At 35.7% G+C, this 26,329-nt stretch overlaps 1 protein-coding gene and 1 pseudogene across 4 annotated transcripts in view; one reads left to right on the top strand and one right to left on the bottom strand.

The window, feature by feature from the left end:
- Positions 1 to 26,060, top strand: part of NUP155 (nucleoporin 155) — an 85,435-nt gene extending 59,375 nt beyond the window's left edge. For 2 of the 4 annotated variants that reach the window (XM_077116999.1, XM_077117001.1), the window contains 13 exons: positions 3,937 to 4,128; positions 4,813 to 4,951; positions 8,819 to 8,954; positions 9,718 to 9,871; positions 10,304 to 10,408; positions 11,034 to 11,188; positions 14,473 to 14,602; positions 15,607 to 15,720; positions 22,356 to 22,476; positions 22,687 to 22,797; positions 23,949 to 24,085; positions 25,150 to 25,256; positions 25,829 to 26,060. In XM_077116999.1, the coding sequence (XP_076973114.1) occupies positions 3,937 to 4,128; positions 4,813 to 4,951; positions 8,819 to 8,954; positions 9,718 to 9,871; positions 10,304 to 10,408; positions 11,034 to 11,188; positions 14,473 to 14,602; positions 15,607 to 15,720; positions 22,356 to 22,476; positions 22,687 to 22,797; positions 23,949 to 24,085; positions 25,150 to 25,256; positions 25,829 to 25,967 (1,740 nt within the window). In that variant the 3' untranslated portion in view covers positions 25,968 to 26,060. Of the gene's footprint in view, positions 1 to 3,936; positions 4,129 to 4,812; positions 4,952 to 8,818; positions 8,955 to 9,717; positions 9,872 to 10,303; positions 10,409 to 11,033; positions 11,189 to 14,472; positions 14,603 to 15,076; positions 15,137 to 15,606; positions 15,721 to 22,355; positions 22,477 to 22,686; positions 22,798 to 23,948; positions 24,086 to 25,149; positions 25,257 to 25,828 lie in introns of those variants that run through there. The other 2 variants (XM_077117000.1, XM_077117002.1) reach the window with 2 other exon arrangements.
- On the bottom strand, positions 6,518 to 8,394 carry LOC143646363 (histone-binding protein RBBP4 pseudogene; annotated as a pseudogene).
- Positions 26,061 to 26,329: the final 269 nt, after the last annotated feature.

Genomic DNA, 26,329 nt, shown 5'->3' with positions numbered 1-26,329 from the left:
AGGTTAAAAAAAAAAAGAGCATCAAGGGTTTCTCCTTCCTATGTGGGACATGACTCCCAGGAATGTCAATCTCTCTGACAGTATGGGACATGATTTCCAGGAATGAGCTAGGACCCATCATCCTGGGATTGAAAAAACCTTGACCAAAGGGAGAAAAAGAGAAATGAGACAAAGTAAAGTTTAGTGTCAAGAGTTTATTCTGGAGGTTATTCTTATGTTTTATATAGATAGCCCTTTTTAGTTTTTAATGTATCAGGATAGCTAGAAGGAAATACCTGAAACAGTTGAACTGTATTCCAGTAACCTTGATTCTTGAAGACAACTGTATAACTGATAGCCTTTACAGTATGACTGTGTGATTGTGAAAACCTTGTGGCTGATGTTCCCATTATTCAGGGTATGGACAGGTGAGTAAAAAAAAATAAGGACAAAATAAATAAATAGATAATAGGGAGTATAAGAGTTAAATTGCAGTACAAGTGGTCAATGAGAGGGAGGGGTAAAGGGCATGAGATGTATGGGGTTTTTCTTTTTTCTTTTTATGTCTTTATTTGGAATAATGCAAATGTTCTGAAAATGATCATGATGATGAATATACAACTATGTGATGATATTGTGAACCATTGATTATATACTTTGGATAGACTGTATGGTTAGTGAAGATATTTCAATTTAAAAAAATTTAAAAAAAATCAGGAACTTGGCCTATTGACTTGGGAGTCTGTAGTGTTTGAGAGATTATCTGGGGTTTTCCGGGTGGAAAAGTTTAATAGTTCCATATTTTTCTCCATTCCCTCAAGGGATCTTGCCAATACTTGTTAATTATCTGCCAAACATACTCTAGGAAGTATCCAGGTATTACATTAAGCTATACAGAATTCCAAGCCCTCATTCCCATTCTGGGTTCTGTGTGTTTGGGTTGTTTCAATGAACTGTTCAGACTGGTTGAGTTAGATTGTATTCTACAGAAAATTTAGGTTTTGGGAAAAATAAGGCTCTCTGTAAGTGAAATAGGTGAAATTCTAAGATACAGACACTGGTCATCCTTTACCCTGTATTCTGATTTACCTTAGTCCCAACCAGAGCAGCTTCGTTTTTATTAGTAATCGTCTTTTGAATGAGTGTTAATTTTAACACTTGGATTGATGGGGGGGGGGCATTATTTTGGGAGACATTTAGGTTGTGATAATAAAGTTGGTGTGTTACAGGAAAATTGCACAAAAGTGGGGTGGTAATTTCAGGGAACCATTTTGTCAAAGCCACAACTTTCTACAGTATATGAGAGCTTCATAGTGGCATGTGAATGAAATCTTCATTTTACCAAAAATATTTTTTACGATGGTTATTTATTTGGACTACAGATTCTTTTGGGAATCTACCAAAAGCAGTGTACATTCATACTTTTTTTAAAAAAAAGGTGCATACAGATACATATATTCAAAATTTTTACGTGTAATTTCAAGAAGTCCAGCAACCAGAAAACACTCCTGCTTTAAAGAAAGATGTTTATGATTATTGGAAATGAATGGTTCATATTTCTTTTCTGCAGTATCTTCCTTTGAATCCTGTTTTAGTTTACTAAATACTTCTGGAATGCAGTGTACCAAAAATGGTATGGCCTTTTAAAAAGGAGTTCATTAAGTTATAAGTTTACAATTCTAAGGCCCTAAAAATGTTTAAACCAAGGCATCTAGAGAAAGATGCCTTGACTCAAGAAAGGCTGATGTCTGTCACATGGGAAGGCACGTGGCTGACATCCCATGGTCCTTGTTCCTGGTTCCATTCCTTCTAGCTTCTGATGCCAGTGGTTTCCTCTCTGAGTGCCTGTGGGCCTTCACTTAGCTCCTCTGGGACACAATTTTGGGTCCTGGCTTGCTTACCATCTCATGTAAAGGCACATTGCAATGTCTCTTGGGCTCTGCATGTCCAAATGTACATGTCTAGGTGTCAGTACCCCAAGCATCTCCCAGTATCTGCATCTATGTCGACTCTGAGCTTTCTCCAAAATATTCCCTCTTTTAAAGAGCTCTTGTAAGCTAATCAAGACCTACCTTGAATGGGCAGAGTCATATCTCCATCTAATCAAAAGGTCACACCCACAATTGGGTGTGTCACATCTCCATGGAAACAGTCCAGTCAAAGTTTCTACCCCACAATAATTAATTAGGATTAAAGGAAACATGGCTGTCCCCATAGGATTGGATCAGGAAAAAGGACATGGCTTTTCTCGGGTACGTAACAGCTTCAACCCAGCACAAATCCTTTCTAAGGATAATGGTAATAGGTATTCATTTAAATGTTAGCCATGATATTTAGGTGGAATATATTCCTACCTTTTATTTAGTTGTGAATATCTTCAGACATACACAAAGTAGAGCAAATACTACAATTAGCCCTCATATACACTTTACTCATATTCAGCATTTTCAGTATTTTGCCAAATTTACTTAAGCTTTTTTCTTTTTTGCTGAATTATTTCAGAGTAGACTCCAGACATGTAAATTCTACTCTTGCATACTTTAGTATGTATTTCCGAGGAAAAATAAAGAGTTTCTTGAGTAATGATATCATTATCACACTTAGCAGAATTAACAATAATTTTTTGGTAGGATCTAAAATCTTACTGGTAATGACTTTTGTGTGATTTTTTGCAAAATGTCTTTTAACATTGCTTTATTCAAACCAGGATCTAAGTGGTTAGTTCACTCATTTAATTTAGTTGTTTCTCTTTTAATCTAGAACAATTTTCCCTTTCTCTTTTATCCCCTCTTTGTATTTGCCTTGTAGAAATTGGCCATTGCTCTATTGATGTTCCACATTTGGAGGTTGTCTTCTGCCTCACTTATAATATCATTGAACTTATTCCTTTATTTTCTATATTCCCTGTAAAAAGTAAAGTCATTAAAGCTACATTAGGTTCACATCCATTTCTTTGAGGAAGAATAAATACTTCATAGGTAGTGAGTAGATTTGTGTTAAGAACTCTGTGTTCACATGGGAAGTACAGTCCTTCCATTATCAGATTTCTCTACCAGACTTTTATCCAGTCTTTATAATCCACTGACAATGATTGCCTGAACCAGTTACTTCTTTGGGATTACAGAATGATTCTGCTTATTCTTTCCATGTTTGTTAGCTGCAATCCTGTAACAGAAAGTTTCCCTGTATAATTTAGGACCTTTTGATTACCCTGAAATTCTTAATTCTTTACTTTTAAGTAGCATTTTCAAAAATAGAAGTTGATCCCCTGGTTCTTTCCAGTAGTGTCCAATGTGGCATTTTGTTGTTTTGCTGATCATTTTGTTTTATATAAAATTCAAACTAATATGTTTAATTATGATAATTGTTTTCCATGCCTGTAAAAAAATGATTCTCAGTTTTATTGAGCAAGGTAGGTTTTTAACCCAGACATTTTTTGTGACCTACCATCTAAGTTTCCTTCCCTGTATCAGTAATCATTGTGTTCAAAGAATATAAACTAAATATTAGCCCCAGAATTTGCACACTAATTGGATATTACTGAAACTTAGAAAAATGAAATAGCAGTCACATCACTAAACAGAGTATTTCACTCTAGTATAAATTACCTCAGTGCTTTGGAGCTCCATTTTAACAAGCAGATTTGTTCAAAATGTAAAACAGTGTTAGAAAGCCTTAAATAATAAGTAATTGTTAGTCCCAGCTTATAACAAAAGAAATCTGCTTGCGCTTTACTTTCCTCATTTATAAAGTAATAGATTAGAACCAGATTTTCTGTGCATTCTTTTCCAAGTTTCTATGATTTGCAAAAATTTGTTAGTGTATCTTAATATATTTCTTTTGAATTCTAGTCTAAATTCTAGTAAGTAATTTAGTAATTACTTACTAAAGAACTTCATTCTTGTGGAATGTGATATTGCTATATTTTTGATAGAGTATTTTCTCTTATACTCTCAGGAATTTCAAGAACAATTGAAGATCACCACCTTTAAAGATCTGGTAATCAGGGACAAAGAACTGACCGGGGCATTAATTTCTTCTCTTATCAACTGCTATATCAGAGATAATGCTGCTGTTGATGGTATAAGCTTACACTTACAGGATATATGCCCACTTCTGTATAGCACTGATGATGCAGTTTGTTCAAAGGTATGATGCTTTTTTATCTATTTCTGTGATTCTTACAGGAGATATCATTATAAGATAAAAAGAACTGTAGAATAGGACTCAAGAACCTACTTTTACTTACGGTCTGACCTTCAGTAGGTCTCTTAATGTCTCCCAACCTCAGACTCCTCATCTATATAGAAAGGGGGTTTGAATTCATGCTCTTTTAAAATCCACATATATTCAAATTTTTTGTAATTGTATATTAGGCTCACGAATCTTTGATAGTGTTCTAGGCTAGATTAAGAAAAGACAAGGGTTAAATATGCCTCTCTCTTTAGAAATTAAGGAAAAATTACTAGAACTTTAAATAAATCTAATATGAATTAGAGTTAATGGCGCAATTTTTATTGATCCTTTTACAGGTGAAAAAAGTAAATAAATCAGTGTCACATGGACTGTCTGCTGACCAATAATGTATTGACTAGGCAAGAGATTTGCCAGACAAAAACTATGTTGCTTAACATATTTGTGAAAGGAATTAAGAATAGCTAGGATTTTTTTGGTCAGAAGCTTTTCTGCCTAAAATTAAGAATAAGTAAGTTTGTAGAGTTGTTTTTATTTTTTACAGTAATAAAAACTTAGACATAGACTAAAAATTGTGCTGTAAGAATCATGTCTCTGCTTGACTTTGTATCTTTTTAAAATTCTTGTCATCTCTGCTAGGCAAATGAGCTGCTTCAGCGTTCCCGACAAGTTCAAAATAAGACAGAAAAGGAAAGAATGTTAAGGGAGTCATTAAAGGAGTATCAAAAAATCAGCAGTCAAGTAGACCTTTCCAGTGTTTGTGCCCAGTATAGACAAGGTATGAAACAAAGTGTTCTTCATATCTTCTAAACTCGGTTAATAAGTGATGGATAGCATCTTCTCAGAGGTTAGTCATCCTTCTACTTCACTGGCCCAACTGATATGACATAGGAACTTCATTCTTCGTGTTTCATTATTTGAAAACTATAGTAGTCTCTGTAAAATATAATGCTTTTTTTTTATATTTTGAAATGCTTTACTTTTTAACACTGGAGTTTTAGTCTAATTAAGCTACTTTAGCTATCAAATTGCTTTCTAGGTTACATTTATTTCTAAGATTCTTAAATTTTTTTTTGCTAATTTTTTTTCTTTTTTTTAAATGTATAAAAGCAGTTTATTCCATTATAAGCATTTACACAGTCATGGAAAGTAACAGGCCTGCTGGTGAAGCAGGTCATCCAAAAGGGAGATGGTATCATACCAGTGGTCAGGGACTGTTCTAGTTTGCTGGCTGCTGGAATGCAACACACCAGAGATGGATTGGCTTTTAATAAAAGGGGATTTATTTTGTTGATTATTCAGAGGAAAGGCAGCTAACTTTCCACTGAGGTTCTTATGTGGAAGGCACAGGATGGTCTCTGCTGGTCTTCTCTCCAGGCCCCTGGGTTCCAACAACTTTCCCCGGGGTGACTTCTTTCTGCATCTCCAAAGACCTGGGCTGAGCTGCGAGTGCTGAGATGAGGAATGCCCAGCAGACACGCCTCCTAACCCACTACAGATGTAATTAGCAACAGATGAGGTTCACGTACCATTGGCTTATGTCCGCAGCAACAAGATTAGGTATGCTCACCTGGCCAAGTTGACAACTGAATCTAACTAACACAGGGACTAACGCCTATAAAAAAAGTATGAATGCTTATCCAGGATTAATTTTAATTAATATTAAAAACAAATATCAGCTATTGAGTCATTCTTCTCAACTTAACTGGATAGTCTCCCTGTGTTATAACTGTCAGGCAAAAACATACATCTTTACAACTTGGTGGCCCCAAGTTTAAAAAAAAAAAACCGTTCACAGAAAGGTAAGAAATTATATGAAACAGCTAAAGAAATACACTAATGAGCAAAAATATATGGGGAAAGAGAAACATGTAAAATAAAGTTTTACTTACCTGAAGAAACTGAGAGAAGTCTGGTCTACATAGGAAAATGTGCATCCTGCAAAGTCAGGTATCAGCATTTTAGAGTAGGAATCTATATGACTTGAATCTCTCCCCTATTTCCTGAATAAACACATCTTGAGGTACTATACTTCATGAATCAGATGCCCACCCATTGTGGCTCTGTTCCTTATCCACTCTAACCTTAAGTGAGTCTGAAAAACTTGGGAATATAGCATAAAAAGAAAAATGACCACATATGTATATTCCCTTTTCTATGCCTACTTCACACCTGGATTTGATTCTAGGAAATTCCTGAAGAAAATTTAAATATAAGTTTGTGGCTTTGCTGAATCAAGTCCCCCTTTTAATATTTTGAAAATACCCAATGTCTGGGCTAATAGCATTGTTGATGATAAACAGTAGAGGGATAGCCAAACAAAGTCTTTGTCTCAAAACCAGTGTTAAATCAATCTCAGGGTTGAGAGGCAAAAAGGGGAGTTTAAACACAAGTGCAGACTTAACTCGGATCCTTGTCCTTCAGGATCCACACTTCCTTCAGGGTCCTCATCATTAGAAATGTTCTCTGCTGTCTCCCACACTTGCATAATACTGTCTTCGCATACAACAAATTACCCAAGGTTCATTGGGATTCCAGGAGAAATCAGATATGTTGACGGTTTGACCACCATGAATACACAACAACTCTGGTGGCCCATCTTCTGCTCTTTTGGAGATTATTCCTCTCCAGTTTTACTTAAATCCCAGACATTCAGTCGATGATCAGTACCACTGGAAGCCAAAATAGTTTCATTGTGGATGACCACTGAATCTGGAATATCTCATCCTTACATGATTCAAATGAATACAACTTGAGTTTCAGATCCCACAAAGCAACAGTCTTGTCATCTGATCTTGTGGCAAGAATGAACCCACTCTAAGGATTGAAAAGAGAGGCAGTTCACTTCAGCAATGTGAGCATCTGGGTGGCTTGGTTTGGAAGTATCTTTTGAACAAGTATTTGGGTTTGAAAGGATTTATGTACCCTAGAAAAGCCATGTTTTAATCCTAATCCCATTTTGTAAAGGCAGTTCTTCTAATCCCTATCCAGCACTATAGGTTGGAAGCTTAATTAGGTTATCTCCACGGAGATGTGACTCAATCAAGTGTGGGTATTAAATTTGATTAGATGGAGATGTGTCTCCACCCATTCCAGGTGGATCTTGATCACTTTACTGGAATCCTTTAAAAAGTAAGCATTTTGGAAAAGGTTTGAGATCTGAGAGAGCTACCAAAATGACGAGGGAACCACAGAGTCCACCAGCCTGTGACCTTCGGAGATGAAGAAGGAGAACGCTCCCAGAGAGCTTCATGAAGCAAGAGGCCTGGAGAGGAAGCTAGTAGACATCGCAATGTTCACCACGTTGCCTTTTCAGTTAAGGGAGAAATCCTGAACTTCAGTGGCCTTTCTTGAGTGATGGTAACCTCTTGTTGGTGCCTTGATTTGTATATTTTTATAGACGTGCTTTAATTGGGACATTTTCTTGGCCTTAGACTGTAAATTAGCAACTTATTAAATTCTCCTTTTTAAAAGCCATTCCATTTCTGGTATATTGCATTCCAGTAGCTAGCAAACTAAAGCAACAAGTATCCCAGATCATAAGTTTCTGATCATCAGCAGCTGACTCAAACAGCTGCTGAAGCAGATGCCAGGAAACATCTTCTACAACTATGTGCCCAGTAAAGATGATCTTCACATTCACCACTTTTCCTTCCTTTGAATGACACTGATATCCTATAAGCAAACAGTATGGTCATCTGAAACAATAAATAAATGCCCACTGAGATTTGGGTTCCAAGAAAGCCCATACATAGCCTTATTTCTGATGTCCACAAAGATGCAAGTGTGGGTTACTGGTTTAGAAGGGTGTTTCATGTATTCAGAAAAAAGAACATCATTGGATGGAGTCTTTGTTACAATAATGCAAGGGTTCTGGGGCATATAATGGACCCTGTTCACTTCTCCTTCATGGTTGATCTTGATTTCTATTTCAGTTTTTACACTAACTGAGCCAAAACCTCCAAATTCCCCTTTCTCGCTGTCATAGTGTGATGCATCAAACTGAGTATCATCATTACAGAGCTGCACACTGGTTGTTACAAAATGGTTCTGTTCATCCAATATGTATATCCCCAGGACAAGTCAATGAATGTTGAAATCTTTTCCTTCTGGTCTGGTTACATCTGGAAGCCACTGTGCAGGGAGGCTGGGTTGCCTCAGAGCATTGGTCAGGACCAAATCATAAAGAAAAGGAGTGTTCTTTTTCCATAATTTTGGTAGGGTTCACGGAGTTGAGCATTGTGGGAGGGCTTTACAACTTTTTAAAATAATACATGACTGATTTATTAAAAATTATGTTAAATCAAATCTAACAGTATATAGGCAGTAAACATTAGAACAGGTATTTTTAATTCAAAGGTTCCCCCCCAATAAGGAACAAGAACGCTCCCTTTTGTTGTTTTAAAATAGGAAGAAAAAAAATTTCCCAGTGAAGAAAACATTTAATAGTAGCTACCTTTTGTGCATATTAAAAGTATTCTTTGGTGGACTCATCAGAAATATTTCATATGATAATTTCACCAGGGTGACTCGCATAGAGTAGAGACACAATGACCTTGGTCAGTATTTGTATATACCAGGTAGGGAAGTGAGTATTCAGCTTAGTAATGAGCCTTAATTCTTCTTCCTTTTTCCTTCGAATTAGTGCGCTTTTATGAGGGTGTGGTGGAGCTCTCTCTCACTGCTGCAGAGAAAAAAGATCCTCAGGGTCTTGGACTTCATTTCTATAAGCATGGAGAGCCAGAAGAGGATATAGTAGGACTTCAGGCTTTCCAAGAAAGGCAAGTTATGTTACCCTAGAAGATTGTCAGCTTTATGAATACATACTTTTTCCTTTCATGGACAGGCACCGGGAATCAAACCCAAGTCTCCAGCATGGCAGGCGAGAACTTTGCCTGCTCAGCCACCATGGCCTGCCCTGAATTCAGACTTTGCTTTGTGTAAAGTTTTGATTGGTAATTAAGGAAATATTTCACATATAATCCTTATAAAGTGAAATTATGTTTTCACTTAAAAATAACTTCTCATATTATCAGAGGCTATCAGGATTCTAATTCTAAGCCTAAAGATAAAAATACTAAAAAAAGATTGGTGGAGTGAGATATTCTTAAGGACTCAAAAATGTTTTTGAACCTGCCTCTGGCTTTTCTGAAACTTTTTGAACATTGTTTTTAAATGGAATCACAAAATCGAATTTTTTTTTCCATTTCTAGTTCTGGGTGACAGTATTTTATTCTAAAGGATAATTTTTAGACGTTCACAAAGTAGAGGAGGCTAATAAAGAAGGAAAAATGTGTGTTCAGAAAAGAAATATCCTAAGATAATTTTTTAACTCATTTTTTATAGTTTTGCCTATTGTTTAATGAAACTCTTTTGAAAATCTCTTGGTCTGAAAAGTTATGTGATTTGTATTATTTTTAATACCAACTATATACATGTATTCTCCAACTAGCCTCAGCATTCTTGTTTGTATTTAAATAAGATAAACTAATTGCTGTCTAATTAAATAATGTAATTGTTCCTTTTTCATTTTTTTTTTTTCAGATTAAACAGTTACAAGTGCATAACAGACACACTTCAAGAACTGGTAAATCAAAGTAAGGCTGCACCTCAGTCTCCCAGTGTACCCAAAAAGCCTGGTCCTCCAGTGTTGTCATCTGATCCCAATATGTTGAGTAATGAAGAAGCAGGACATCATGTAAGGAGCATAACATATTTTTCATTCTAAAATACATTGTGTTCAGAAGTTCTGTGTTGTAGTGATGGTATAATCATCTTGGGAAAGGTAGTACTACTCTTAGAAGGCACCATTTAAGATTCTTGATTTCTGACCAGGGATTTGTAAGGCTAAGAGATCATGACACCCAACAACAGGGCTTTATTTTTTTGCTGTGCTGTATGGTGGGGGGTCACATTTCATTCTTTTTTCCATGTGACTATTATTATTTCAGCACCATTTGTTGAATTTGGGGAGGGGGGGGTTGGTGGGTGGGTGGAGGTAGTACACTGACCGGGAATTGAACCTAGGTCTCCCACATGGCAGACAGTAATTCTACCACTGAACTACCCCTGCACCCTCCAACAACTGAGCTTTTAACCATGCTAATTTGTATTGTTTTCTTTATTTCAGTTTGAAAAAATGCTTAAATTGGCTCAGCGATCCAAAGATGAGCTCTTTAGTATTGCCCTTTATAATTGGCTAATTCAAGCTGACCTTGCAGATAAACTGCTACAGGTGAGAATGATTTTGAAATATAAGTAATATAATTCAATGGGTTAAGCACATATGTAGAGTCTAGAAAATTCAGTAGAAATTGGTGTAAAGCCTGTTAATTTGGTTTCTTTTCCTGGTGGACAAAATAGACTATTGCTATAATTTTCTTACTATTCAGAAACTGATTGGCACATCTTAGATGGTGGGTTAAGAATCACTGGATTATGGAGTAGGAGACCTGAACTTTGTCTTTAGTTCTGCCACTAATTCACTGTGTGGCCTCAAACATATCTTTTCAGTACCCTGAATCTCTGTATTCCTTAGTCTATAAAAGTAGTACATAGCATTTGATAATTTCAAGGAAGCTTTTTGAGCTCAGAGTCTAGGAATCAATAAGCTTGTTCTTACTGTTTATTAAAAAATTTGTTACTGGTTTATAATAAATGATTTTTATCACTGTAATAGACTGTCATAGGAAAAAAATCATTTATAATGAGAAAAATTGCCCTCTTTTTTATCCACTAATCTTAGTTTATAATTTACTTGTTGTTTCATAAAGTTAGGTACACATGTATTTGTTTTAAAATGTGTTTAGTACATAAAAGCAAGTAGGTGGTCAGAAACTGAATAAGTGTACAATTTCCAGGTCGCTTCTCCGTTTCTGGAGCCACATCTTGTCCGAATGGCCAAAGTTGATCAAAACAAAGTCCATTATATGGATTTACTTTGGAGGTATTATGAGAAGAACAGAAGTTTTAGTAATGCAGCTCGTGTTCTGTCCAAATTGGCTGACATGCATAGGTATGGAAAACCATGATACTCTTATTGTGACGAATGATCAATAACTTAGTTACATCCAGAGTTCAGAGATTAAATAAAATCTTCCTCAATTTATATATATGTGGAATTTGTTAGTTATTTACTTGAATTTACCTGAAGTACAGTTTTCTTTTTCCTTTGTGTTTGTTTTATTTTTTAATAATGTATGGAGATATTAAAGAATATTCATTAGATTCTTCCTATTCAAACTGTCTTCTAAATCCTTTTCTTTAAAGTATGTGTTTAAATTCTTTCCTAATAACAGCAATTAATTAGTTCTTAATTAGCAAGACAGAAACTACTTCTCAAAGGATATATAATTTAAAATGTTTTCCTCATTTCAAACTAATTATATCTATTCCCACACTGGCTTAAATTACTAAAAACTTCTTAGAGTACATTTATGGAAGGATTACTAGAGTCCTGATATAAACAATGACATTTCTAATTAGATTATTTTATCAAAATATAAGTTAATAAAGTCCTAGATCATTAATTTATCCTTTCTTTTCATATGGAATTTTCTTTGCCATAATAATCCGGGTGCTATTTCTAAAAACTGGGAATTGGTCATAGGAAGAGAAGGTTTCTGAGGCAGAACACTAATCAAACCAAGATGATCAGAATTGTTGCTTAAAGAGATCAGATATGAATAATAGGGGTGTGTGTGTGATATATGTGATGTGTGTGCATGCTTGTGTGGGTGTGTTGATTGTTTTGTTTTTTTGTTTTGGTCTTCTTGGGCCTCCCTCCACTCCCACCTCCACTTTGGTCATAATAATCACTTGAACTCTAAAGCAAGTTTCCTTCACATGCAAATGTTCCATATGTATGTTACATTAATTTCTGCCTTTGGTTAACAAAAGGAAATTAATCTGTTAAAGGCCTTAAAGGTAGTTTCTACTAAAAGCTTTGTTTAATTCATAGTTTACATAATTAAGAATTTATGACTTTATTAAATGTTTAATTCATTGTAGGTCTGTCTTAAGGTTAAGTAATTCATTTTTTTTATCAAGTGTTTGAATGTCTATCATATACTGCACTCTGCTAAGTGTACATATGGATTGTGCCCTGATTCAGGTCTTCATCCCATTCCTGGATTACTCTTATCATTCTCCCCCTATTTAATCATATATACCATTATCATACAAATTGTTATAATCCTTTTATCATGCTGTTTTTGCTGAAAAACTTAAAAGTGGCTACTAATTGCCCATATTGTTTCAAATATAAACCCCTTCCTTTAATATTTGTGTACCTTTTATTCTTGTTGTAAGAAATTATTATATTCTTATAGTAAAACATTTAGAAAGTCTCTTTAAAGAGCTTCCATTACCTGAATCTACTTCACACACACACACACACACAACCTAATTTCTTCATTCTGTTTACTTCTCATGCTAGATACCCTATCTAGCCAATGTTAACTCTCAGCTACAATTTTTCTGTAATAAATTTCTTTTCAGCTGTTGCATTGCACATTGCTCTTTCTCATTACACTCTCTTTGCATATATAGGTTGCACATTGGCAGCCATAGAATGTTATATTTTAGTAACTTGGAAATGTAACTGAATTTTAAGACTTTTGGTTCAAGTAGGGATTTTTCAATTTCAGAAGTAAAAAAAAAGGAAAGTCCTTATAGAACCAGGGCTCCTAAATGTACAGAGTACACTTTTATGTGTAAATTTAATAGCTGGTTAGTCCTAATTAGCTGTCACATATATCTCTACTTATAAAGGCCAAACAGGAGAAGTAAGAAGTTAATTCTTTTTTTCCTGGCCTGGGGTAGAAAAATAAAGGAGCCGTAGCTGTAGAGAAGGGCAGTTTATGTAAGGTTTCTCTGAAAGTAGAAGAAAGCCAAATTTTTCCTGATGCAGGTTGAAATTAATTGATGAATCAAAAGGTAATTTTAATACTGGTTGATCTGAGAGGTTGCCAACAGGTAAATGAATTTGTTTGTTTCCATTGCCAAGTTACTTTATAAGATCAAAGACTCATGTCTGATAGAGTGAGGAGATTAGAAACTACTGCACCATGGACATAGATTTGTAGCTGGGTTTTTATCACACCTGTCAGTCAATAAGCCAGCAAGTTTGTTTTGAGCTTCTGTTACATTCAAAGCATGAGGGAATCAGAAGTGAGCAAGATAGACAGCATCTCTGCTCCCAAGAGGCTCACATTCTAGTGGAATAAGAGCAAAATTAAACACATGGTCAAATGAGTACAGGGTCTATGAATATATTCAAGATAGGTTAATATAGTAGAAATTGCCTTGGAGTAGTTTCTTTAGTTAGGATTGATTGGAAATAGCCTCAGAAATAAGTGTTATTTGTATTAAGACTTGAATGAAAAGTAGGCCACTATGTAAAGCACTGGAGGAAAAGTGTTCCAAACACAAGGAACAGTCTATGCAGGGGCACATATCAGGTACAAGTTTATCACATATGAGGTACAAAAAGAAAGTCAGTGGCACTACAAATCATGAGCAGGTGAACAAGTGGAGAAAGATGAGGTTAAAGGAGTAGGTTAAGCCTATTGGAGGATTCTGAAAAAGCATGTGATATAATCTGAGTTTTGCTTTTAAAGTTATTAGTTACCATGTTGAAGATGCAATTTAGTATTAGACATAGTAAGGTAGAGAAGTAGAGAATGTGATGTGTAATAAAGAATGTTTTTCTTAACTTAATTTTAGAAGAATACAGGTCTTTATAAACTGAATAGTTTACCTCACCATTTTATAATAGGAAGTTGTTTTTTCACATGAACATAAGCATCTCTGTTTGTTGTGGATCTCTTACTAGATCACTCTAAGAGATTGTGGATCTCTTTTATTAGAAATCTTCTAATTTATTTATGCTACTCTTTTAGTAGGAGATTGAAAAAATATGGATAAATGTATTATGTTAGGTATCTACCTTTTTATAGGAATGCTTTCCTGACCACTGTCCACCTGAGAATAGCTTCCTAAATTGTAAATAGTGAACCATTTACAAACTGCTTATGTAAGTGTCATATTTGAGATTGGGCCCATGTCTTAAACAGCGTCCTTCTTAACATCTTAAAAGTATAGTGCTAGATATAAAGTAATAGTGCTTGATATAAAGTAGTGAATACCAAGAGGGAACATAATAAATTTGAATTTATTCAAGTTGTAAATGCCATTTTATGTTCATATGGTATAAAATACTGCATCCTAATTGACATATTTGTATCTTGGATCCTTAAGAATTCCTATAACTAAAAATAAGGATTTTTCCCCCACTAGCACAGAAATTTCACTTCAGCAGCGCCTTGAGTACATTGCTCGAGCCATTCTTAGTGCCAAAAGTTCCACTGCCATTTCATCAATAGCTGCAGATGGTGAATTCCTTCATGAATTAGAAGAAAAAATGGAAGTAAGTGCTAATGACATATACTGTGTCCACATTGAATGTATCCACATAGATATTCCATATTCCCTTACTCTCCTGATAAATAATGGGTCTGTAGCAGTCATTATTATTAATTCTAGTCTAGTCTTTATTTATTTTCATGTGTAATTTTATATATTTTTTTAAGGATTCTAGCACTTGGATCATAAAAACATAGCTGTAATTTAAAAAATTTTTTCCATTGCATTTCTAGAGGTTTTTTCCACTATTCAACACCAAGCTGACTACATCACATTTACCCTTTATTCTAGAAGCTAATAAGTAGATATTAATTAGAATAGACTTAACTAAGCAGTCCCAAAATGTATAGTCCACATGCAAAACCTTATTTCTCCACATAAATCCAGAATGGGTATTTCTGATTAGCAAATAGCTTTTCTTCATTTGGTTGATTTAGAATCTTAAGTTTTTCTACTTTCTTGCTTTATCATTTCCTAGGGCCTTTATCTTCATGTAGAAAGAAGAAAGGGATAAAAGAGTGTATAAAAGTGCATTCAGGTTGGTGCAACATTGGCTCAGTGGCAGAATTCTCACCTGCCATGCCAGAGACCTGGGTTCAGTTCTTGGTGTCTGCCCATATATATATATATATATATAAAAAAAAGTGCATTTACTCTCTTAAACTTCCCCCCTGAAGTTTTATACTTTACTTCCACTCACATTTCTTTGGAGAAACTTCATCATGAGGCCATTCCTTCTTGCACCATTAGGTGGGAAATACAGCTAGCCGTTTGGCTGCAATCATGGAGTGAATGTGTATTGGTGAGCAGAAAGGGCAGTCTGCCACAATATACTTCTATGAAATCTTTTATTTTGTGATGAAAAGTTGCTAGTCAATTATTATAAAGATCATTATTTTTTACATTGTTTTTGTTTTAGCATGCTCAAGTTGAATATTAGAAGTCATACTAGTACTTATTCGTCCATCATAAAGAAATTAAGTCTTCATTTATTTCTATCCAAACTAGGTTGCCAGGATCCAACTTCAGATACAAGAGACACTACAAAGGCAGTATTCCCATCATTCTTCTGTGCAGGATGCAATTTCTCAGCTGGATTCTGAGCTAATGGACATAACTAAGGTAATAAAAAGCAAAATTCCTATAATGGTCAACTAATATGTGGAAATACCCTGTCTCTTTCATACTTTGCCTTTTGCTTCATCAAAAAGATTAACCTATCTCTACAAAATTTAGATAAACCATCCTTGGTAGCATGTCACTAGGCTAGCAAATTACCAGTTTTTCTTAGTCCCAGAAAAGAGAAGCTGCTCTCTCCAGGCCAGCAGCTAACAGGAAGCTATCAGCCAACGTGGAGGTTATGTGAGAACCTCTGCCAGCTAATTTATGGGTCTTGCTTTTTATCTTGAAAAAAGTCACTGTCCTGTGCTTTACCCTTTCTGAGCAATTCCTTCCTCTTCATTTATACTTATAGCAAATCCATGTACCCCAAAGCACCCTAAGATTTATCAATATTTCCATAATTCTTCAAACACCAGTTTAGATGATAAAAGAAATTTCATTGCAGCAATTTTTTCCCACCAAAAAAAAAAGGGAAAGACTAAAACCCATTTGAATGTATACACTTTTTTCTTTAGCTTTTTTTATTATATAGTATAACATATATACGAAGCAAAGGTAAAACAGCAATAGGTTTCAAAGCACCCTTCCTTCAACAAGTAGTTACAGGACAGATCCCAGAGTTTCTCATGGGTTACCATACAATCCTCTCTTATTTTTAGTTCTAGCTGCTCCAGAAGACAGAAGGCTAGAGGGCTTAAGTACTTTTTTATCATCATAACTGACTTTTTTTCCTTTTTTTTTTTTTTTTGTAAACAATAACATATACAAAAAAGCTATAAATTTCAAAGCACAGCACCACATTTAGTTGTAGAACGTATTTCAGAGTTTCACATGGGTTACAGTTCACAATTTTAGGTTTTTACTTCTGGGTGTTCTAAAATACTGGAGACTAAGGAGATATCAGTTTAATGATTCAGCATTCATATTCATTTGTTAAGTCCTATCTTCCGTATGTATTTCCACCATCACTTTTGATCTATCCATACCTCTCTTTGGGGTTGTTTGAGCTATGGCAGTTCTAAATTTTTGATATTGAAAGGGTCTGTCACTAATACGCGGTAGGGAGATGGAACTATCTGATGTTCTGGAGCACTTGGGCTAGGTTTCAGGACTTATCTGGACCAGAGACCCATCTGGAAGTTGTAGGTTTCTTGAAATATAGTCTAGTGCCTGGAACACTTGTGGAATCTTATATATTACCCTAGGTGTTCTTGAGGATTGGCTGGAATGGTCCTGGTTGTGGGTTGGCAAGCTATGATAGGTAGCAAGTTCTACCTGAAGCTTGCTTAAGAGCAACCTCCAGAGTAGCCTCTCGACTGTATTTGAACTCTCTCTGCCACTGATACTTTATTAATTACACTTCTCTTCCCCCTTTTGGTCAGGATGTAATTGTTGATCCCACGGTGCCAGGTCTGGATTCACCACTGGGAGTCATCTCCCACGTCACCAGGGAGACATTCACCCCCGGATGTCATGTCGTGGAGAGGGGAGGGCAGTGATTTCACTTGCAGAGTTGGACTTAGAGAGACTGAGGCCACATCTGAGCAACAACGGATGTCCTCCAGAAGTAACTCTTAGATATGCCTATAGGTAGTCTAAACTTCTCCACACGTTACATAAGCTTCACAAGAGTAAGCCTCATGATCGAGGGCATGGCCTATTGACTTGGGTATCCCTGAAGTTTGACACAGTAGTAGGGGATTCCCTGATGGTAAGGTTTAATAGTTCCATATTCTTTCTCCCCTCCTTCAGGGGACTTTGCCAATACTTTTTGATTATATGGTTAGTATACTTTAGGATGTTTCCAGGCATTAAATAATCTACCCAGGATTAAAAGACCTCTTTCTTATTCTCTTCTTCCTGTGTTTCAGTTGTTCAAAGGAGCTACACAGATAGGTTGAAATAGATTATGCACTACAGAAAATTTCAGTTCCAGATTGAATAAACCTTTCTTCCATTGGTCTTAAAGAGTATATGTATGGTTCTAAAATATAGACACTGTCCTCCTTACCCCTATGTTCTGAATTACTTTAACCCCAACCTGTTCGGCTTCGTTCTTATCTCTAAAATATCAGGTTATATGTATATATGAAACAGCTTCTCAAAATCCAGAAATACTAATTACCACTCTGGACTTAATGTGTCTGCTCTAAAAGCTTACAATCTAGGCCTCTGTTTTCTTATAAGCATTTTCTAAAGGTGACCATACCATTGTTGTTTTTTGTTTCCGGCTTATTTTGTCTCACCAAATGTCCTACATGTTCATACACATTGTTGCATGCCTCACACCATTGTTCCATTTTATAGCAGCACAACCTTCGTTCATAAGTATACATCATCGTTCACCAATCTACTTCTCCTTCAGTCCATCCTTCAGCCACCTGCATTCATCGGGCATCATGTATAGGGCCAAAAGTCCACAGTCCATCATCTTTCTCAATTTTAGATAATTCTATTGTTACCCAGAGACAGAAAACCAATAAATAAACACCCTCACCAAATAGGAAATCTAAATCTCCTCTTACACTTTTCCCTCACTCCATTATTTACCTCTGCTGTTTGCTTTGGTAGTGCTGATGGTTTCCTTTTGAACGTAGCTCATAACATGCAATAGCAGTTTTCTCTCTGTACCTTGGACTTAAACACTCTGTACAAGAATCATATCTTTGAAGTAATTCTTACGAGAACCTATTCATATTTCTAGTGTGAGTCAGATGTAGGTCTATACAACCCCTTTCAATCTTGTTCATCTTCAATATGGTAATATTACTTCTAGTCCCACTAGAGAATCACCTTTACTCCTATCTATTCCCTTACATTGGAGTTCAACCTCATGAGCTAGTGGTTCACCCATCTCTAGCTTCTATGTATCTCTAAGTCCCCTGTCTTCTGTATTATAAGCCTCTGATTTTGCCTTTATGCTGGTGATAAAAGTACAGTCATACAGTATCTGTCCTTTTGTGTCTGACTAACTTCACTGAGAATTATGTCCTCAAGGTTCATCCATCTTGTCATGTGCTTCAGGACGTAATTTTGTCTTACTTCTGGATAATATTCCATCGTATGTATATACCACATTTTGTTGATCCACTCATCTTTTGATGGGCATTTGATTTGTTTCCATCTTTTGGCAATTGTGAATGATACTGCTGTGAACATCAGTGTGCAGATGTCTGTTGGTGTCATTGCTTTCAGCTGTTCTAGGTATACACCAAGCACCAAGTAGTGCTATTGTTGGATCATAGGGCAACTCGGTATCTGTTTTCCTAAGGAACTGCCAGTCTTCCACAGTGGCTGCACCATTATACATTCCCACCAAAATTGCATAAGTGTCCCAGTTTCTCCACATCCTCTCCAACAATTATTGTTTCCTGTGTGTTTAATAGCAGCCATTCTTATAGGTGTGAGGTGGTATCCCCTTGTAGTCTTGATCAGCATTTCCCTTATAACCAGTGAAAATGACCATCTCTTCATGTGCTTTTGAACCATCTGTATTTGTTCTTCAAAAAAAATGCCTATTCCTCTCCTTAGTCCATTTTATAATTGGATTGTTTGTTCTTTTGTTGTTGAGATGTATGATTTCTTTGTATATACAGGAAATCAAACCTTTGTCTGATATGTAATTTCCAAATATTTTCTCCCATTGAGTTGACTGCCTCTTCACCTTTTTGACAGTCTTTAGAAGTGCAGAAACATTTGATTTTGAGGAGTTCCCATTTACTTATTTTTTCTTTTGTTGCTTGTGCTTTGGGTATAAAGTTTAGGAAGCTACCTCTTATTTTTAGGTCTTGAAGATGTTTCCCTACATTTTATTCTAGAAGCTTTATGGTGCTAGTTCTTATATTTAGGTGTTTGATCCACTTTGAGTTAATTTTTGTGTAGGGTGTAAGATAGGGATCCTCTTTCATTCTGTTGGCTATTGATATCCAGTTCTTCCATTCCTGATTATTGAAAAGACTATTTTGTCCCGGTTCAGAGGATTTCAGGGGCCTTGTCAAAAATCAGTTGACCATAGATTTGGTGGTCTATTTCTACACTTTCAATTCGATTCCGTTGGTTAATGCTTCTGTCTTTGTGCCAGTACCATGCTGTTTTGACCACTGTGGCTTTATAATAGGTTTTAAAGTCAGGGAATGTTCGTCCTCCCACTTCGTTCTTCTTTTTTAGGATGCTTTTTAGCTATTCAAGCTCTCTTTCCCTTCCAAATGAATTTGGTGGTTAGCTTTTCCAAATATTCAAAGTAGGTTGTTGAAATTTTGATTGGTACTGTGTTGAATCTACATATGATTGGGGAGGATTGACATCTTAACTATATTTAGTCTTCCTATCCATAGAATGTCTTTCCATCTATTTCAATCTCCTTTGATTTCTTTTAGCAATGTTATGTAGTTTTCTGTGTACAAGTCCTTTACGTCCCTTGTTAAGTTCATTCGTAAGTATTCTTTTCGTTGCTATTTTGAATGGAATTTTTTCCTTAACTGACTCCTCAGCTAGCTCATTGGCAGAACTCCTTTTATTGTATTTTGTAGGGCCGGTGTCTTGTTGACAAATTCTTTCAGGACTTCTTCATGTGGGGAACTTTAATCTCTCCCTCAGTTTTCAAGGACAATTTGGCTGGGTACAGAATTCTTGGCTGGAAGTCTTTCTCTTTCAGGATCTTCAATATATCATACCACTGCCTTCTTGCCTCCAGGGTGCTAGTTGAATAGTCTGAACTCAATTTTATTTGATTTCCCTTGTGTGTAGAAGATTGTTTTTCTCTTACCACTTTCAGGATTTTCTGCTTCTCTTCAAGATTTAACAGACTGATTATAGGTGCCTTCGGGAAGTCCTATTTGGATTTATATCCTTTATGTGGATTTTGAAGTTTTCACCCATTGGGTCCTCAACTATTCTTCCTATCCCTTTACTCCTTTCTTCTCCTTCTGGGACACCAATGATTTTATATTTGTGCTCTTTGCTTTGTCTATCATTCCCTGAGTTCCCTTTCAGTTTTTTCCATCTTTTTTGCCATTTGCTCTTTTGAGTCGTCAAAGTCAATTATCCTGTCCTCTATATCACTTATTCTTTCTTCTGACTCTTCAAATCTGGTGTTTTGTGCCTCTAGTATGTTTTTCATTTGGTCAATAGAGCATTAAATCTCTGTGATTTCTGCTATTTTTCTGTTTATTCTTTCAGATTCCTCTTTATGCTCTTCTACTGTCTTCCTGATCTCCTTTATGTCATTTGCTGTCCCGCTTATTTTATTATGTAGAGTTGTATGAACATCTTTGATTAGGTGATCTAACATCTGTTTCTCCTCATGTATTTTAATTTGGTCATTAGGCAGGGCTATATCTGTCTGCCTTGTGATACTTAGTAATCTGTTGTCTTCATGGCATGTAAAGATCTTGGTTTATTTACTTTGGGAGTTGATTTCTTTCAGTAGTCTAAGTTCTTGTGTTTGCGAGATGGTTGTATAGCAGGGAGCAGGGCACGGTGTGGAGCACTTGGTACAGTGATTTGTTTCAGGGCAGGTATGGGCGCAGGTTGGGGATGTTAAACTGGTGCTTGTGAACATGGGCTCCCAGCAGCCGGGAAGATGTAGCGGTGCGGGTGCACCAGTCTGAGGGACATAACCTTGGTGTGCACTAGTCTAAGGCATCGGACCCTTTGTGCGCATGCTTAGAGCTGTGGTAGCAAGTTGACATTACGCCTTCATGGACTGGGGGCAAATGTAACCCGGCTGCACAGGTCAGCACTTTCTCAGAGCTGGGAAATGAGTCTGAGGGCTGTGTGCATGTGCGGTTCTAGGATTGCTATGAAGTTCAGTTCTAAGAGCTGAATGACGTGATTAGGGGCCCATGCACAAGCATCGGCCTGGGAGTGTGGTAAAGGGATGCGCTGAGCTCAAGGAGGGTGGGGTGAAGCTGTGCAACACTATGGGCAGAGAGCAGGACTAACCTAGGTATGGAGGTTAGTGCCTGCAACCTTTATGTGCTGGCGACAGCCTGTAGGGAATAGGGATGGGGAGGTAGTGCTCAGGTGTGTACAGGAGAGGTGGGTTGGGCTGCACTTGGAGTGGGGGTGTGGGGCAGATGCATGCACTGGGGACTTGTGTGGGGTCGCCTGAAGCACAGGGAATGGGAGAGGGTGATGGGGTTCAGGTACATGGGGTGTGGGGTGAGTCGCTGATCACGGGGTTGTGCTGGTGATGGTAGCGCACCCAAGGAAGGCAGCCTGGCTTACTTCCTAGTCCTGCTCCCACACACTTGGTGTCTCTGCGCCAGGCTCCAGCCTTCTGCCTCTCAGTTCCTGGGCCTCCGCAACCATAGCTGCTACATGTGGTGCAGAAGGTTCTCCCAGGTCAGCTGCACTCCTGAATTGCCACTTCATTTGCCCTCCTGTCCCCTCTCCCATTTCCGTGGAGCAGGGCTAATCTTGAGCCACTCCAGTCGGCCATCTTCCCTGAAGTCCAGTATTTACTATTTTTACAATTAAGAGTTATGACCAACTACATACCATCCCAACTTTATCATATTTTAGAAACTTTAGATAAAAACTTTTGTTATATTTAACTTTCAAGGCTGCTTCAATATTAACCTCTGAATACTGACCTCTGGGTGGATGTTTAATTTTTGAATTTTCTTCCACAGCTTTATGGGGAATTTGCTGACCCATTTAAACTTGCAGAGTGTAAACTTGCAATAATTCATTGTGCTGGCTATTCAGACCCTATATTGGTACAGACACTTTGGCAAGATATCATAGAGAAAGGTATGTATTTTGTTATAGGTATATTAGCAAAAGTTCTTTAATGACTTGGTGGAGGCATGGAAGCTGCCAGTGGCTCATATAACTAGGTTTCATGAAAATTGCATATATCTAGGTAGAGCGTAAGTGGAAGATACTAGGATATGGTGCAGGGTGATATTGTGAAGGACTCATTAAAAATAACTTGGATTTTTAATGATACATCTCTTTCAGAATTGAATGATAGTGTGACAATGAGCTCTTCAGATAGAATGCATGCTCTTAGTCTAAAGATTGTGCTTCTCGGCAAAATCTATGCTGGCACACCTCGCTTCTTTCCTTTAGGTAAGTCGTAACCTTAGATGCTATCATGGTTTTTTTTCTCTGTTTGGATAGTTTTCTTCATTGACAAGGAAAAGTAATGCCTTTTATAGTGAAATAAAGACTTTGTTTTTGCTAGTTAGCTTAGAAATTTACTTGTACCTTTCCAGAAAGCACTACCACCAAAGAATAGAATTATTTCTGATGAATGTTGACAGTGAAACATATTCTGACAAGTCTTTCAGGTTTATATATTTCTCTTGGGGCAGTGCTTAGGAACAGATCTTGTAACCTTATACAGTTTTGTGAAGGAAAAAAAGTTCTGAATATTCTGTATTTGGGTAGTCTGTGATAGATTCAGTTTCTCTGTTTTATTGAGGGTATAATTTTCTTTGAAATAGCAAATAATTGTGTTAAGAAATATAATTATTTGAATTCCTTTCTTAAAACCAAAAATACTGGTTGTTATTTGTATTAGATTACTGATTCTTGAAATATGAACCATTTGCCAACCTACAATGTTTTCTTCAGTAAAATAAATAGAAGCAACATAAATATATTCACATAGTGGAATGTTAAGTACTATTTTGATATTGAAAAACATGGAAATATTTACAATATAACATTCAATTTCTGAGAAGCTACTAAATTGATGATCAAGTTTATCAAAATATTAAAATATCAAGGGTTTTTCTCCAGTAATGGGATTTTGAGTGTAGTTTCTTATTGTACTACCCTGTATTTTCCAAATTGTCTAAAATATATGTCATACTTGTTTCTTTAATAATTTTATCAAGATGTAATTCATATATTATACAATTCACTCATTTAAATTATATTATTCAGCAGTTTTACCAATTATTCAGCAGTTTTACCATATCCACAGAGTTTTGCAGCCATCATCAAAATCTAATTTTAGAACTTTTTATCACCCCAAAAAGAAACCTCATTCCATTAGTAGTCATTCCCTTTTCTTCCCTACCCTCCAGCCCTAAACAACTACTAATCTACTTTCTCTCCCTATAGAGTTGCCTATTCTGATGAATATTTTTTTCTTAAAAAAAAAAAATTAGTTATCAAAAGATTTCTGTCTGTATGGTACTCAATTATGAATATGCCCTGCCTTTTAGTACCAAGAGTAAAAATCCTAATTTCCAATCTTTTTCCTTCCCCAGATTTTATTGTTCAGTTCTTAGAGCAGCAAGTTTGTACTTTGAACTGGGATGTGGGCTTTGTAATACAGACAATGAATGAAATTGGAGTGCCGCTACCTCGACTACTAGAAGTTTATGATCAGTTGTTCAAATCACGGGTAAGGAAAATATTAAATTAAATAAAATTATTTTATTTAGTTAAAGTTAACTTCGTCTAGGGTGAAGAGCAGAATATTTCGACTGCATGCTTATAAGTATCTCATCACTTATTCTAATACAATTGCAGCAGAGATCTCTTTTATTTGTTGAGTGTGTTTTCAGAAATGATCATGTATCAATTAAAAATTGAAGAGATTTGCTTTGATTTATTAGCATGATGAAATAGTATCCTTTTTAAATACTAATAAATATAATTATATGTGCTTTTATTCTTAGTGGAATAGGCTAAACCAAAACAAAGGCTAACCACATTACATTAAGAATCATCATTTACTTAGAAGAACAAAATGGCATTCTATCTATTTGATTTAAAAATTCTCAATGCTTAAAGACCTTTCTCACCATACTGAAACTTAGAAGAACTTATTTTGTCATTTTTGTCCTTGGGATAAAACATCCAAATAAAATCTTGTTGAACTTGACTGCATTTTTTGTAATAACTTGATCAAACATTCATATAATGCTTTACAAGGCATTTTTATATCTCTGCCTCATTTCAGCTGCACAATAAACCTATAATGGAAATGAGCAAATTGTAGTATCCTCATTTCATACTAGTTAGTATAAGGCAAAGATGTTAAATAACTTGGCTTAAGTCACATGGCTGGTAACTGGTGATTCTTTGACTGCTCATTTTGTCTCTTTACCATATCAGACTAATTCTGCATAAGTTCAAAGTACAAGTAGTGTCACAGCCCATAAAAGAGATGTATTTTTCTCTTTTCTCTAGTGTCACATCCAAATTCTTAAGAGATAGTTTATATGCTATACAAAGTTGATTAATATATCAAATATTCTTCTTAAATAATATCCATTACTATTTCTGTCATTCAGATATTTACCATAACCAGATATATAATTCAGTAACTACATGATATTTAATACTTTTAATAGCAGTAAATTTCATCTTGGACTCTGATACTGCTTTTAGATTAACATAAACTATTGAAAAATCAATTGGTTCAATTTGCCTTATAATTTGTGATGTATATATTCTTTATAGGATCCATTCTGGAACAGAATGAAGAAGCCACTGCACCTTCTGGATTGTATACATGTATTATTGACAAGATATGTTGAGAATCCTAGTCAAGTTGTAAATTGTGAAAGGTAACTATAAATTAGAGTAATAGCAAAAGCTTTTGAATGCTTCTAGGTTACAAATTTGGAGAAAATGGAGACAGATACAGAGATTATAAAGAAATATAGGATATTTAATCTCTTGTGAACATTAGCAATAACTATCTGAATGATATATATTAGATATATGAAAAGTTTTTCTATTTGCATCACATGTCCCAAATCCTTTCTACAAGCAAAAATATAATTTATTAATTAGTTACAAATTCTTGCTTTGAATCAGTGACCTTAAACCAAGTCAGTTCTAATTACAGTTCTGTCAGTATCAGCCATTTTAAGATATATTCTTTTGAAAAAGTCAAAATAATTTAATATTAATGGGAATCATTCCTCACTGTTTCCTTCTCATTTTAATAATCTTCAAATAGAAAGCGATGGTTATGTGGTAATACACATACCCACTAAATTTCTTTCTTTGTTTTCCTTAATTTGCCGTTTATTAAATCACCGACTGTAAATAAGGTTAACAGGGGCTGGAAAGAAGCCTATAGGAAATGTTTCTAAAAATATGAATAGTTAATTAGTTATCTTTTCCTTTTCAGAAGAAGATTTACAAATCTCTGCCTGGATGCCGTTTGTGGTTATCTGGTTGAGCTCCAGTCAATGAGCTCTTCAGTAGCAGTACAAGCCATCACAGGGAATTTTAAATGTCTTCAAGCAAAATTAGAACGGCTTCATTAGTTGTTATAATGTATTTTCATCCATGCATTTTGATCTGTTAAATAAAAGCTCAGCTGGGTCCACATAGAAGGTGCCCTTAATCTGAGAACTTAACTATTTTAACAGAAATGTGTTTTTAATAACCAGCTAGTATCTTCAAACAGTATATTTGCCAAATGAATTTTTTTGTATTACTGCTATTTTGTTTTTAATAATCAGGTTAGAAAACCACTGAAATAAGATTATAGTCTTAATCATGCCTAGGATAAAAAATATTGAAAGCTGTCATTTTTAATAGTTTACTGCAGGCAGAAATGAAAACCATATATATAAGCCATTTTTAAATTTATCTAATTCATTTTCAAGTGAGTCCAAGGACATTG

Source organism: Tamandua tetradactyla, chromosome 9 (assembly GCF_023851605.1).
Source record: "Tamandua tetradactyla isolate mTamTet1 chromosome 9, mTamTet1.pri, whole genome shotgun sequence".
Taxonomy (NCBI): Eukaryota; Metazoa; Chordata; class Mammalia; order Pilosa; family Myrmecophagidae; genus Tamandua; species Tamandua tetradactyla.
Note: the sequence above shows the minus strand (reverse complement) of the source record. Positions and strands in the feature narration are given on the sequence as shown.